The sequence below is a fragment of the Nylanderia fulva genome, unplaced genomic scaffold (assembly GCF_048542155.1).
Source record: "Nylanderia fulva isolate GAGA-0341 unplaced genomic scaffold, ASM4854215v1 Scaffold1, whole genome shotgun sequence".
In the NCBI taxonomy this organism is placed as follows: domain Eukaryota; kingdom Metazoa; phylum Arthropoda; class Insecta; order Hymenoptera; family Formicidae; genus Nylanderia; species Nylanderia fulva.
Window position 1 is genome coordinate 3737241 of NW_028189192.1, and position 13177 is coordinate 3750417.

The window sequence follows — 13177 nt, forward strand, 5'->3', positions numbered from 1 at the left end:
GATATCACGATATCAAAATATCTCATAGTATTATTTTAAACTTTAAAGCAATTTTTCCATTGTATTTTAATTTCGAGTAAATTTGTTGTTCTCTCGTACATATTGAGATATAAAACACAGACGCAGATGATATATTTTATCTCATATATAAAATATATATATATGAGACACGTGCAAATGTTTCAAATTATTTGAGATTGAGATGTACGCGATTATTTTCGGCTAATATAATTACTTTCTTAAAGTAAAAGATAGCTAAGAAAAACTTGTATGAAAGGTTTATCTGCCACCCTGTTCAACCTGCCCCATGTCCTATCCACCGAAAATGGAAGTGACATATTTGCCACCCCCACCACCCCCTTTGCCACCTTGCTTTTACGTTTGCAAGACAGATTGCGTCCCCTGCATGCCACCTTGTTCAAAGCAGACAGAGATGCGCCCTTTATCTGGCAGGATGCTTTGCCGTAAGTTTATTACCATATTTCTCTTTAGGAGAATTTGTTGTTAAGATTAATGTAAGTTTCTCATTTCGCAGCACCTTGTCCCCCTGTTAGAAAGTGTTCTAATTGGCGAGTGACTGATAATTATGCAACTGCATGCAGTGAAGTTACGTCATGAGTTTATGTAAAGAGTAAAAAGTGCGAGCTTGTTAAACAACACGCTTCAGTTGTACGATTTAAAATTATAGAATACTGTCATGATATAACTTATATTAAAGTAAGTATTGTTAAGATTTTGTAAAAAATATATCTTAACATTTCTAAACAGATATTTAAATAACATTATTTTAACATATTTCTCTTAGCTATTTTCATGCAATTAATGCATTTTATTATTTGTGTAAAAATTTATAATAGAAATTTTTTTTCATTTGCAAGGAATATTGAAAACGTGAATAAATAGTGAAGTCGATTATCCGTATTCTATTCTGATAATAGAATTGGTCATGAATTAAGATAATAAAATAGACTATGTCTATTTTTCCTAGAAGAGAAAGATATCTACTATTTTAAAAAGTTTTATCAAAGAAGAAGATAAAATATCATTAAAATAAATAAAATTTATCTACATGTGTAGTTTCAATATAATGAAATCAAAAGAAATATAATTTTCTTAACTGGATTCTTGACGAGAAAGATTCGTAATATTACTTAAGCAAAAAATTTTATGTTATTCTTGTTCTATGATTTCTAAATATCTCAAACTAATTGTATTGTCATGTTTCTGGTGCATTATAAAAAATTATAATTTTTACGCACGTACACACATAATTATGAGTCATAATATAATATAATGTTGTTTTACAATATGTTTTATAAATTAAAAAAGCTAACACATAATTATTACTAAAGTATAAAATATACTCTCATATTGCAATTATACAAATTTTGTTGTGTTTCATTATATACATTTAAACCCTAAATATAGAATAAATATCTTCTGTATCTTTCAATCTTTTTCGACAAGTATATCTGCTAGTGAGCTATTTTATTGTATCAATTTTATAAATATAAAATTAAATATAAAAAATTAATTTTACATATTAATATCTTTATTTTAATTAAAAACAAAATCTTTTTTGGTAATATATATATATATATATATAAATTTATAATTTGTAAACGCATATATGTGTATGTATATACACTATATATCATATACTATTTACTATATATACATATTTATAATATACATACAACATATATGTATCCATGGTAACTAGTCACGCACTTGTCCCTTTTTTAACTTTTAACGTCAAAACTCGCGATTTCTTTTCGGTAACGCAAAATCCGATTTGAGAATTTCCCTTATCAAAACGATGACTTTTTGACAGCAAGTATCGCGTTACCCAAATTAGCATTTAAGCAAAATTAACGATAATGAAAAAGAGGTAAGAATGGTTCAGAGAATACAAATTAATACATTTAGAAGATTTCCCCATTCAGTAAATTCTTCTTCAGGAAAGTCTCTGCCGAGAAAGATTCTGAGTACAAAGAGTCACCTGCACATCCGAGTGTGGCAAATTTGCCAGAGACCAATACGAACCATCAGGAACATTCGCAATCTACAAAATCGCCGTCTACACAGAACTTGGACAAATCGCATTCGTTAAATAATTTGCCGAAGTCAGAAAACGATCAAAAAAGAATGCTGCCGAATGAGATGCAACCAAAAACCAGATTCAATTCTCGAGACAGATCGAAAAAAGCATATTCCACTTCCTCACCACGACTCAAAAGTTTTCCCGCCGAAAAAATAAAAAAACTGGACAACCAGCCAATGTTCTCGTTTGAAACAAACGATGCTTTAATTGCACAAGAGCCTCGGGAAACTTATTTCGCGAACTCTTCCAGCAGAAGTAATAATGGTCAGGGCGATGCATTACCTGCTAAATTATCGTCACATCAACAATCAAAAGTAAATCTTAAAAAATTGCTTCTTTCTTCATTTTAAATTAATTTATACAATATTTTTAATTAATTGTTATTTAAATTTAAATTATAATTTAATTTAGTAAAACAAAACAATTTAAATATTTCAAATTAATTAATATATGAAAAAGAATGTGAAAGAAATTTACATATGTTAAATATAATAAATATTTAAACATATTGTAACATATGTTTATATATACATAACGATAAAACTGCATTTTCGATCATTGTTATATATGATTCTTTTATACAAAAGGATAAAACAATTCTTTTATTAATTCGATCTACGTCATGTAATCACAGGATACATCCGACACGGAGCAGCAACAGGTTATAGCTAGCCAACATCAGATCTGTCAAACAAATCCACACTCTGAAAACATGCTCATTCAACCCATTACATCTCCCAAAAAACATCCTTTCGTATTAAACATGCTCCAAGAAACAATCGCCTGTGATCGATCACTTCGAAACCCATCCGCGATGATTAATCAACCAGTAATCATTCAAACTCCTTCGACGCAAGTCGCAATGTCGCAAGCGCAACAATCTTCGAACAATTCGCGTGCAATTATCGATCAAAATCGCAATGAAACTTCTCTGGTTAATGGATATGAAAGGCAATCGATCGGTGGCCGAAACGCGATTAATGATAAACAAATTTTCATACAACCGAAGCAGGCAGCGATCGTACAGGACGCAAATGCACGATTCAGTGATCGATGTGCCAATAACTGTCGAAATGTCTATCATGCTCAGTTGCATAATACATTTCAGCAAAATCCTCAACAGATCAATGAACAAACGCAGCACAACGCGTACCACCAAATATTGCCGCAAGCGTTCAATCAAATGCAACCACTAATGCTCGATCAGCGACAACATCTACGTAATAATTCAGAACCATTTTATGGTCATTACAATCAACAATTATCTGCAACGCAAGTTTCTGGACATGGAATGACTTCACCGCAAGACATGACAATGAGTCAAATGAGATTGCTACAACATAATTTGCCTATCCACAATCAGAATCTTGGATATCCTGTCAATTTTCAACCGACATGGTCGCAAAATAATCGATGGATCCAATCGGCAAATCAGCAACATCTGCATCAACAATTTCCGCAACAGTGGCAATATTATCATCAAGATACTAATTTTAATCAGAAAGATTCTAGAAGCCAAGGTCAATTTAATCCATCACAAAATCATAAATCTAATCATCGGCAATCGGAAATTTGCAATCAACAAAATGATGGAAAAAGGAAACTGCAATTCACACCTGACATGATACGCGATCAGGAATTATTAGTTTCCACCATGAGACAACAAGGTATACCTGAAGAGGTCATGCGCCGTCAATTTGCAGCATTGCTAAATGAGCAGCAAAAGCATTTGATTTATCTCACACAATTTCAACAGCAAGAAGATATTCCAGATGTTAAAAAAATTCGACTTACGCAAAGAAGAATAGAAAAAGAAGAAAAGCCGGAATGGATGATGCATATTACGCCGCCGCGAATATCCTATAACGAAATTGAAAGACTAAAGGCACAACAGAGAGATCAGAAGAAACAATATTTAACAAACAATCAATTGCCGGAAGAAGTTAATAGAACAATGTCTGCTCGACAACACGATTATTATCGACAGAAAAAACAAGAAATAAATGATCAAGCTATTTTGCCTCAACAGATGTACGTTCAGATGAACCCTCACCAATTATGGCAGCAACAGATGATTAACTGGCCATATAATAATAAAAATCACCAAATTCCATGTGGTTATGCAGCATGTAATCCTTATAGTCATCAGCAAAATATGTTAAATAATACATATTATCAGGTAAACTCAACTTTTAACAAATGCATGCCATATAACATTCGTTATAATCCATATTATTTGCATCCTGAGCAACAGAAAATTTGGCACAACGAACATAATTCAAATTCATCGAATTTGAGTGACAATCAGATAATGTCAATGAATACTGCACGTTTCGAGCAGAATAAAAGATCCATCGAACCTTCTAGTTTGTTAAAAATGCGGATGTACAAAGAAGTGATTCGTCCTCAGAAGCTCAATAATGGCTTGCAGGATCCAAACAATATACAGAAAGTGCTGGAAACATTGAAAAATCCGTCGAGTAGAAAAGGCCTCGAATATCTAGCTAATATAACCAAGAAGAAACCCACCATCAGACTAAATGGTGTTCAAAATTCTAATGAAATCCCGGAAGATATGCGCTCGCGACCACCTGTAGAAACGTCCCCGCAGCCTCAGAAAGAGATCTCGGCAAACGGTTTGGAGAACAAAAGAAATCCTAATAATCCTGTACCATGTATCCTGCGACCTAAGACAATAAACGAGCCCGCGATGATGGAATATCCGCGACAGAGACAGAACGCGAGAATTTACAGCATGCAAGCCGAAAAGGAAAACGGCGCGGTAGCAATCAATGGCGATCAACAGCAATGGAATCCGCGAGATCACGCAGTTTCCTGCACGCAAGACGCGAGATCGATTATTCCTTACGATCGACAGAATGTACCTGCAGCGCAAGGACATAACGATGACAACATCATGACCTTCCAATACGCGAATGTTCCACTTCAACATTATCACCAGACGCAGCAATACTATCTAAACGGTAAGAATTTGGCCGGTCACAATGGCGGCCAGGGCGATGTTGCGAGTATGCGACGACCGGATGCACCGGGTGCGATAAGGATCGATCGTCCCGGCGGTGACACTGGTGAGAAACCGAACGCCGAAGGAGCGAAACGCGTGGATGTGCAAGCGATGCAGGGGACGAACGTTTACGGACAACCGGAAATCCGCGAGACAAGGACCATTGGAGGTATCACGTACCTCCTCGCCAGGAAGCCTGAATGTGCCCCCAACAATCTCGTCATTTCGCCCGATAAATTAATTGCGAGCAGACACTTGCAACCCCCAAAGATATTTTAATTTCATTAGTAACAAGTCTCGTCTTGCCGAAATTGAGATGAATTTTTTAACTCTACGTGCGTTAGAATTACAAAAGATCATTCTGTATCTCGAATGTGTTTTTAAAATTATTTTTTCTATTTTTTTTTATTTTATATAACAAATATAATATTTTATGCATATTTTATTAGGCTTTTACATTTAATAAGTGAATTCGATAAATATTAAAAATTTTAAATTAATCATCACATTCTAACGCAAGAGAGTTAAAATATATGAGTTTGTAATTTATATGTTTGTATATACATATATGATTATATTTTTTTTATATTTAAATTATTTATGTGAATTATATAGCAAATTAATTATACGATAAAATATTCATAATTAAGTATAATATGCTCTTTATATGTATTTTGATGTCATGTTTTTTTATGTTAATATGCCTTGCAAATTTACAATTTCTGATTTTATTTATATTATATACGAGTATGTGTTTTTATATGTGTGGGCATTCTATTTCTCGATATATTATGTTGTGTATATTTCAAACATAAAATACTATCAAAAAATGTTCACAATTTTTGAGAATGTAATAAATAAATATAAAAAACTGTGTCAAAACTTATACGTACGCTCTGTTGCAATAATAAATTTATTAGTTTCTCTTCCTTTCTTTTTATATCATATAATCAATATAATGTAATAAAGAATCGATAAATAGGATTTAATAGTAGTGCGAAGTAAGCGATACAATACGAAATCGATTATCACATGTGACAGGGAAAAATTTGTCAATATCCATCTTTCAAATTTTAGTGCACAAGATATTTTTGATATACTGGTATTAAAATTTATATAAAATTGAACAAGTATATTTAACATGAACAAGCAAAGGCGAAATTTTATGGACGAAATGTACAATATTATACGCGAAATAGAAAGTTTGTAAGTATATATTTGCAATTTTGATTATATATTTTACTGAAATTAATTATTTATTAAATACAGAATATGTATGTCTGATGAAATAAAGTTTTCGAATATATTCATGAAATAGATAGATATTCACAGAATGTTCCCTCCTGTCTGTTCGGCAGAAAACCCGAGCCTGAAGTGTGCAACTTGAGCTGCCCCCCTTTAGGATGTCCCCTAGGACCCTGTCCGGGGATGTGCTGTTCAAAAGGAATCTGTGATCCCTGCTGCGTGTCGAAGATGCCACGCGAACCTTCGCCTCGTTGCTACGTGCCATGTTGTTTAAAGAACTATGCGCGTAATGTGAATCGCTTGGCGTATCCCTGCGGTTCTTCATCGATAGACATAAATCGAGAAACTCAGACTGCCCGAAGTGGCACTTATTCGAATCCCGTTCATCGCTGTCAACCAGAATTGCAACAGAACTCTTGTCCTCCCTCTTATAATCGTGTATCGATTGTATCGCCTTGGAATCAATAATTTGGAATGTGTAGAGAGAGAATTTCGAAATGAAAATACAATCTATGAATTATAAAATATGGAGAATAATATAATTCTTATTTCAATTATATATCAATAAATTAAATCAAAGAATCCAGATTGCCTAAGAAAATTATATACCTATTATAATGCTTTCGTATAATTTTAAAATTTATTTTCTTACATTTATTTTATTTTTATAACTATATATATATATATATATATATATATATATTTATATATATATATATATATATATACACATTTATGCATTTTTTACTTTTCTCATATAGATTAATATAATTATTGAAAAATGCTTCAATGTACAATCGATAAATCGATTTTAGACATCAAATGCAATATGCAATGCAGTAACATATTCTACTATTTTCAGTGCGTACTATTTTCGATGATATTTTGATTAATAATAGTCGATTATTTTAATTACAATTAACAATCGATAGAATCTTTATATTCAGAGAAAGGAGAGAGAGAGAATTTGTAAAACATCTTCATAGAATATTAATGTCAAAGAATGAATGAGGAGGAAAGAAATCTAACTACATGTTATCCAATTATGCATAATTCTGTGGAAATATTAATGGTTTTAAGCAGTATAAAATCATCAGATCAAAGAGAACAAGAAGTTAGTTTGAAATATAGAATTGTCTGTGTATAGTATAGAGAATTTCTGATATCTATGCAACGTTTATCAATTTCATTAATGTTCTTGCAGAATGATATGATTCCCTCGGAATACATCAAACAGATGCTGATGAGCACTCAAGAAAGGATCGAGTATTTACTTAAACCAGGTCGCAGTATAAACGTACGGTCTTTGTACGACAATTGCGAAAGCCAATGCTTTAAAGCTACACCCCGCATTATTCTCTTTCAACAATTCGTTCCTGGTAACATATACAATGCGATGCTCACAATTCGAAACATGACAAAAGTAAAAATCTCCTCCATTCTACAATTTTAATGCATTATATACACAATTCGAATCATGTGATGCCTCAAGTTATACAATATTCATAAATTGAAACCCTCCTTTTTAAATGTCACATCACAGACGTCACGACACCTGAAGATCTCGCGCAATCCCGATCCCTTCTTTTCCGTAGAATATCACGGGTCGAATTATAGTACCATAGTAGCGCCAGGACTCGTCCACGTTTATAACGTCAGGTTCAATCCGACGGAGAAACGAGATTACGAATATCGTATCGAGTTTGTCAACGATATCGAAATCTTCGCGGTGCCGGTTATCGGTGAGAAAGCAAATTACTTTTATTATGCAATTATTATACATGTATACAATGTAATTGTTGTACATATGTAAAAGAGCACGTAAGACGGAATAATATAGGTCAAGTTAATATTGTTCTAGCTATCGGCCCGAGACCTATTCTAGATATCCCCGATCGAATCGAAATACCAGCCACCGCGGTAAAAATTCTCTCCTCGAAGACTATTTTGATGCGCAACGTAGGAGATATGCCGGCAATCTTCAATTTTTGCTCAGATAAGTATGTTATATTTGTTTAAATAATTTTACAACTAAATTTAATATATGTAAAAGTATAAATTATAATGTATAAAATTAAAAGACTCTTAAATAATATTTCACACTTTTCTTAAAATACCTTAAATAAAATTAATTATTAGACGAAAGAATGATTTTTTTAAATATAAACGATCTATGTTTGATGATAAGCTATATTTGAATCTAGATATATGCATAAAATTTTATCTATATGTATATATGTATATATACAATTTATATACTATGTTTTAGTCCGTATTTCTCCGTCGAACCGTCAAAAGGCATATTAAAAGAAGAAGAAACTATGCAACTTACTGCGAACTTTTTATCCGAGAAATCTGGCGAATTCAAAGCAAAGCTTTTTCTTAATTATGAATCAGGTATTTACAAGCGATTAATAATATAAAAAAGAGAGAGTATTTAAAAATTGAAAGTATATGAAAAAACATGCATTTATCGTAACGCAATATAAATTATTAATAGGAGAAAAGCTTTGCTTAACATTACGAAGCTCAGCGATAAACTGCACGATTCGAATTAATAGAGGTAGTGTAAGAATGGAAGATACTTATTTAGGTTTGTCTAGAAGCAAGCTCTTAACGATTCACAATAGAAGCGACTATGTCGTGAGATTTCAATGGATGCGTTTCAGGGACAAAAATGCTGATCTACAACGAAAGGAAGAGTAAGCGTAAAGAATTATTTCTTGCAAGAAACTTTTCATATTTTCCACTGTTATAATTTCTCGTTCTTTTTGTGGCAGATATAAAACATTATTTGAATTAGTGCACAATGTGGAGATGGTACGTTGTGTCAATCTTGTTCATTACAATATTTGCCTGCCAGATATTCACGAGCTTGTCTGCCAGCGGATTTACACGGACGAGATTGCTTCCTTAATGAATGAGAATTTCCACTACAATCATATGTCCTTTCTTCTAATGCCTGAGGTGAGCTTTTGTCATAAATTTCACAGTTCTTACAATTTGAAAATGTTATATGTATACCTTAATTATATGATAATTATCTTGCTTATTTTTTCGTTTCTTATTTAAAAATATATTAGATTTTTGAAAATTCTAATTTCTTTGAATGTTTTTTTTATTTGTAAACATAATTTAAATTATCTTTAGTTGCAAAAATAATGTAAAATATTTTTTAAAAATATTTTTTTAGAAAATATTCAAATAAAAAGATACTATTTAAATAAATATTAAGATTCTATATAGAATATTATAAAATTTTCATTAATATTGAGTATCCCGTCTAATTTTAGTATTCTTTTCGATGTTCCTAATGTACTTTTTTCAGAAAGGCGAAATTTGGCCTCAATCTTCCGCAGATATTACAGTGTTTTTTCGAGCCATAGAAGTAGGCGAGATATCGAGCGTCGCTTATCTTGAAGTCACAGGTCGCGAGGACAGAATACCCCTGAGGTTACAAAAGAACTGGCATAACATTATTTTCAGAAACTTTTTCTCGTCTTAGAATTTTCCCTCTAATTTTTCGTTTCAATGGTAGTCTTTACGGAACAGGCAAAGGACCAGTTTTCCATCTCAATGTAATCACTATCGACGTTAAGAATATTTTCCTGTGTTCTGTGCATAATTACGAGGTAGTCCAATAAATTTATTTGCAATATAAAAAATTTATAATGTAAAACGTAATAGAAACTTTATAAAAAATCTATTCTTATTTTTCAGAATGTTATGCAACATTATTAGAACCATCTGTAATAAAATATATTTATTGAAAATTGATACTATTAGAAATTATTTTTCTTATATGTATATATAAAGTTAAGTTGCACAGTAAATTATGAGAATTTAAATTATTTGCAATCTGTTTTAGATTGTAGCGGCGAATAAAGGGCATATTTGTGGTACGTTAATTTATAAAGCAAGACCAACAGATTTTGGTGGCACTATTAATATTACTCCATGCACTCTAATATTAAAACCAGACGAGTATAAGTCATTTAATTTATCATTTACTTCAAATCGAAAAGGAGACTTTATAGAGCGAATCGACTTTGTCGTTAAAGAAAGTTTGGAAATATTATCCTTACATATCAAGTATGATATTCAAATTTGACAAATGTTACTAAAAATTCTTATTTTGTAATTTTTTGAATAATTATAAATTATAATTGTGAATATTACAATGTATAATTATATATGTGTGTGTGTGTGTGTGTATGTATATGTGTGTCATATTTTCTTAATTTATTAAACATATATAAAATTATTTCTTCTTTGCTTATAAGAAGCATTATAAAATATTATTTTTCCGATATCTACAATTTATTTTAATTTTAATATTGTATACACACTACACACAGAAATTTCTATTTAATTTATTATAAGTTTTAATATAAATTTATATAAATGTAAATATAGAAATTTTTTTATTTATAGAGGATGCATCATATGCCCAACATTACATTTTGACAAGAATAGTCTTGATTTCGGCGCAGTTGCCTTAGGTATGCTTGTTATAATTGAATGCAGTTATGCAATATAGACCCAATCATCAATTTTTATTTCAAGATTTTAATTGCAAATTGTGCCTGATACATTCAGAATGTATCAAACTTAATTTGCAATAAAAATTTTGAAATAAAAAAATTGGTGGTGTAGGTTCCATATTGCATAACTGCATCCAATTGATGTATTGAGTTGAATAAAAATCAGGAGCTTTTTGCATATATTTGCAGGATTTAGCAAAAAACAAGAAGTAAATCTTCGTAATTTATCGTTGGTTCCGGTTTCGTTTAGCGTAACTGTGATGGAAGATGGAGATCAAACACCTCTGACTTACGAAGAGTTTGCTATATCTGAAGCGAAACCAAGTTTCCCGACTAATCCTCGCGAGTTTACAATTACTCCACAGAAAGGAGTGGTGCAAGCGCATAGTTCACTTAAACTGAGAGTAAAATGAATAACGTCTTCAAACATCTAGTTTATAACAAGATTTGCACGGAAAAGGCTAATTTGCCCATTTTTAGAATTACATTTTACATTTACATAAAATTAATATATCCAAGTAATAATAATACAATAAACAAATATACTGATTTTTGGATACTGATGCACATATTAGGTAATACAATACACTTCTCTTAATATTCTTTTTTGTCTTCATAGTTTACTACTAGAAGAATAAATTAACATAAGAGCAATGTATTATATTTTCTAATATATATTAATACCCGAAGATTCGTATTTGTCTATCATATTATTATCTCTTCAATTTATTCTAAAAAACGAGAATTACTAATAAAATTAATATTATCTTCCTTAATTATTTTGCAATTCTTGTGAAATTAAATAATCAATATAGAGCGTTTTATGACTCTACATTAAAATATAGGTGACATATACAGCAAACATAGTTCGAAGTACACGCTCGAATATTCGAGTCGACATGTGGGATTCTGACTCGGATCCAGTAATACTACCGATATCATTTTGTGGTGCGATTCCCTCTCTATCGATTAAGCCTGCAGAAATTTCTATTAGATTTGCTTTCATCAACTTCCCTTATGCTCGTTCTATTAACGTGGAGAACAATTCTGACTTGGATGGATACTTCTATATAATACCGCAGGCAGTAATTATTGTTAAACTAATTTCGAAAGTTAAGCATAGCAACAGCACATCGCTCTGTTCAGTATACATGTTATTAAATAATTTAACTATGTAAACTAAATGTATTTTGTTCTTTAGATATCCGAGAATATACCCATAGTATATTCACTGTCATCTTATCAAGGTTTATTAAAAGCACGACAATCAAAAACGATCGATGCTGCTATTATCACCAAAGTTCTGGGAAAACAAACAACTACGTTAAAGTACAATAATCAATATAATAATCTTTGAAATATAAAAGTGATAAAAAATAATTATTTATCTTCTAATGAAAAATAAGAAAAAAATTCTAATTTTTTTTAGATATTTTTTAGATGTAGAAATATATATTAACAATATTTATAATATATATATTCTTATTTAAAAACTTTATTATACTTTTTTCATTTCAGTATGCTAACAATGGGTAAGGAGGCTCCAATTATATCTTGTACGATTATATGTATTGGTCAAGGACCAGTAGTATCCGTGCAACCTACGTCTCTCAATTTCGGAGAAATACAAGTGCTTCAAAATCAAGTCATGAACTTTCGCATAATTAACGACTCGCCGATACCAGCGCAATTCAAATTAATATCAGTAAATATTTTTCGAATAAATGCTTTAAAAAAATGCGTTTACAGAATATACAAAAAATGGAAGAAAAGTTACATTATAAAATTATCTTATTATTATTGCTCAGCGTAAAAAGAAATCAGCATGGCTTGTCGAGCCAGCCTCTGGTGAAATTGAACCGAACGGATCTATGGAAATTGAAGTTAAAATATTTTTATGCGACACTGGTAAATACATTGACAATATAATCGTGCATATCATCAACAGTCGATCAATTCCCGTTAATGTAGTTGCGACTGGAATTGGTTGTAGTATCGTTTTTGAGCCACAGCTGTTTCCAGTATTTGACTTGGGTTTTCTCTTTAGGTAAAGAATATTGAGAGAATGTTAATTAATTTCAATGATCAAGCATTAGTAAAAATTAATTTTTTAATATACATTGTTTTAATATAAAAACTGTTATTTTTTTTAATATTCAATCATTTTAACAGCCACCAAACTCATAATCTGTCAATAATAATGAAAAACTTTGGCTCGCGTCATTGCCAAATAATATGGTCAAACGATCCAGAAGTACG

General features: G+C 31.2%; 2 protein-coding genes across 2 annotated transcripts; both read left to right on the forward strand.

The window, feature by feature from the left end:
* Nucleotides 1-1880: 1880 nt before the first annotated feature.
* LOC146725297 (uncharacterized) lies at nucleotides 1881-5408 on the forward strand. The gene is made up of 3 exons (XM_085480908.1): nucleotides 1881-1891; nucleotides 1962-2416; nucleotides 2731-5408. The coding sequence occupies exons 1-3, from the start codon at nucleotides 1881-1883 to the stop codon at nucleotides 5406-5408; spliced, it is 3144 nt and encodes a 1047-aa protein (XP_085337034.1).
* A 1969-nt stretch (nucleotides 5409-7377) lies between these two features.
* LOC114928459 (axonemal central pair apparatus protein HYDIN-like) lies at nucleotides 7378-12969 on the forward strand. Its single transcript, XM_085490231.1, has 16 exons — nucleotides 7378-7488; nucleotides 7579-7797; nucleotides 7918-8116; nucleotides 8236-8374; nucleotides 8644-8771; nucleotides 8875-9076; nucleotides 9155-9341; nucleotides 9703-9827; nucleotides 9913-10006; nucleotides 10243-10466; nucleotides 10809-10876; nucleotides 11108-11322; nucleotides 11764-12003; nucleotides 12120-12247; nucleotides 12437-12623; nucleotides 12727-12969. The coding sequence occupies exons 1-16, from the start codon at nucleotides 7378-7380 to the stop codon at nucleotides 12967-12969; spliced, it is 2709 nt and encodes a 902-aa protein (XP_085346357.1).
* The last annotated feature ends 208 nt before the right edge of the window (nucleotides 12970-13177 follow it).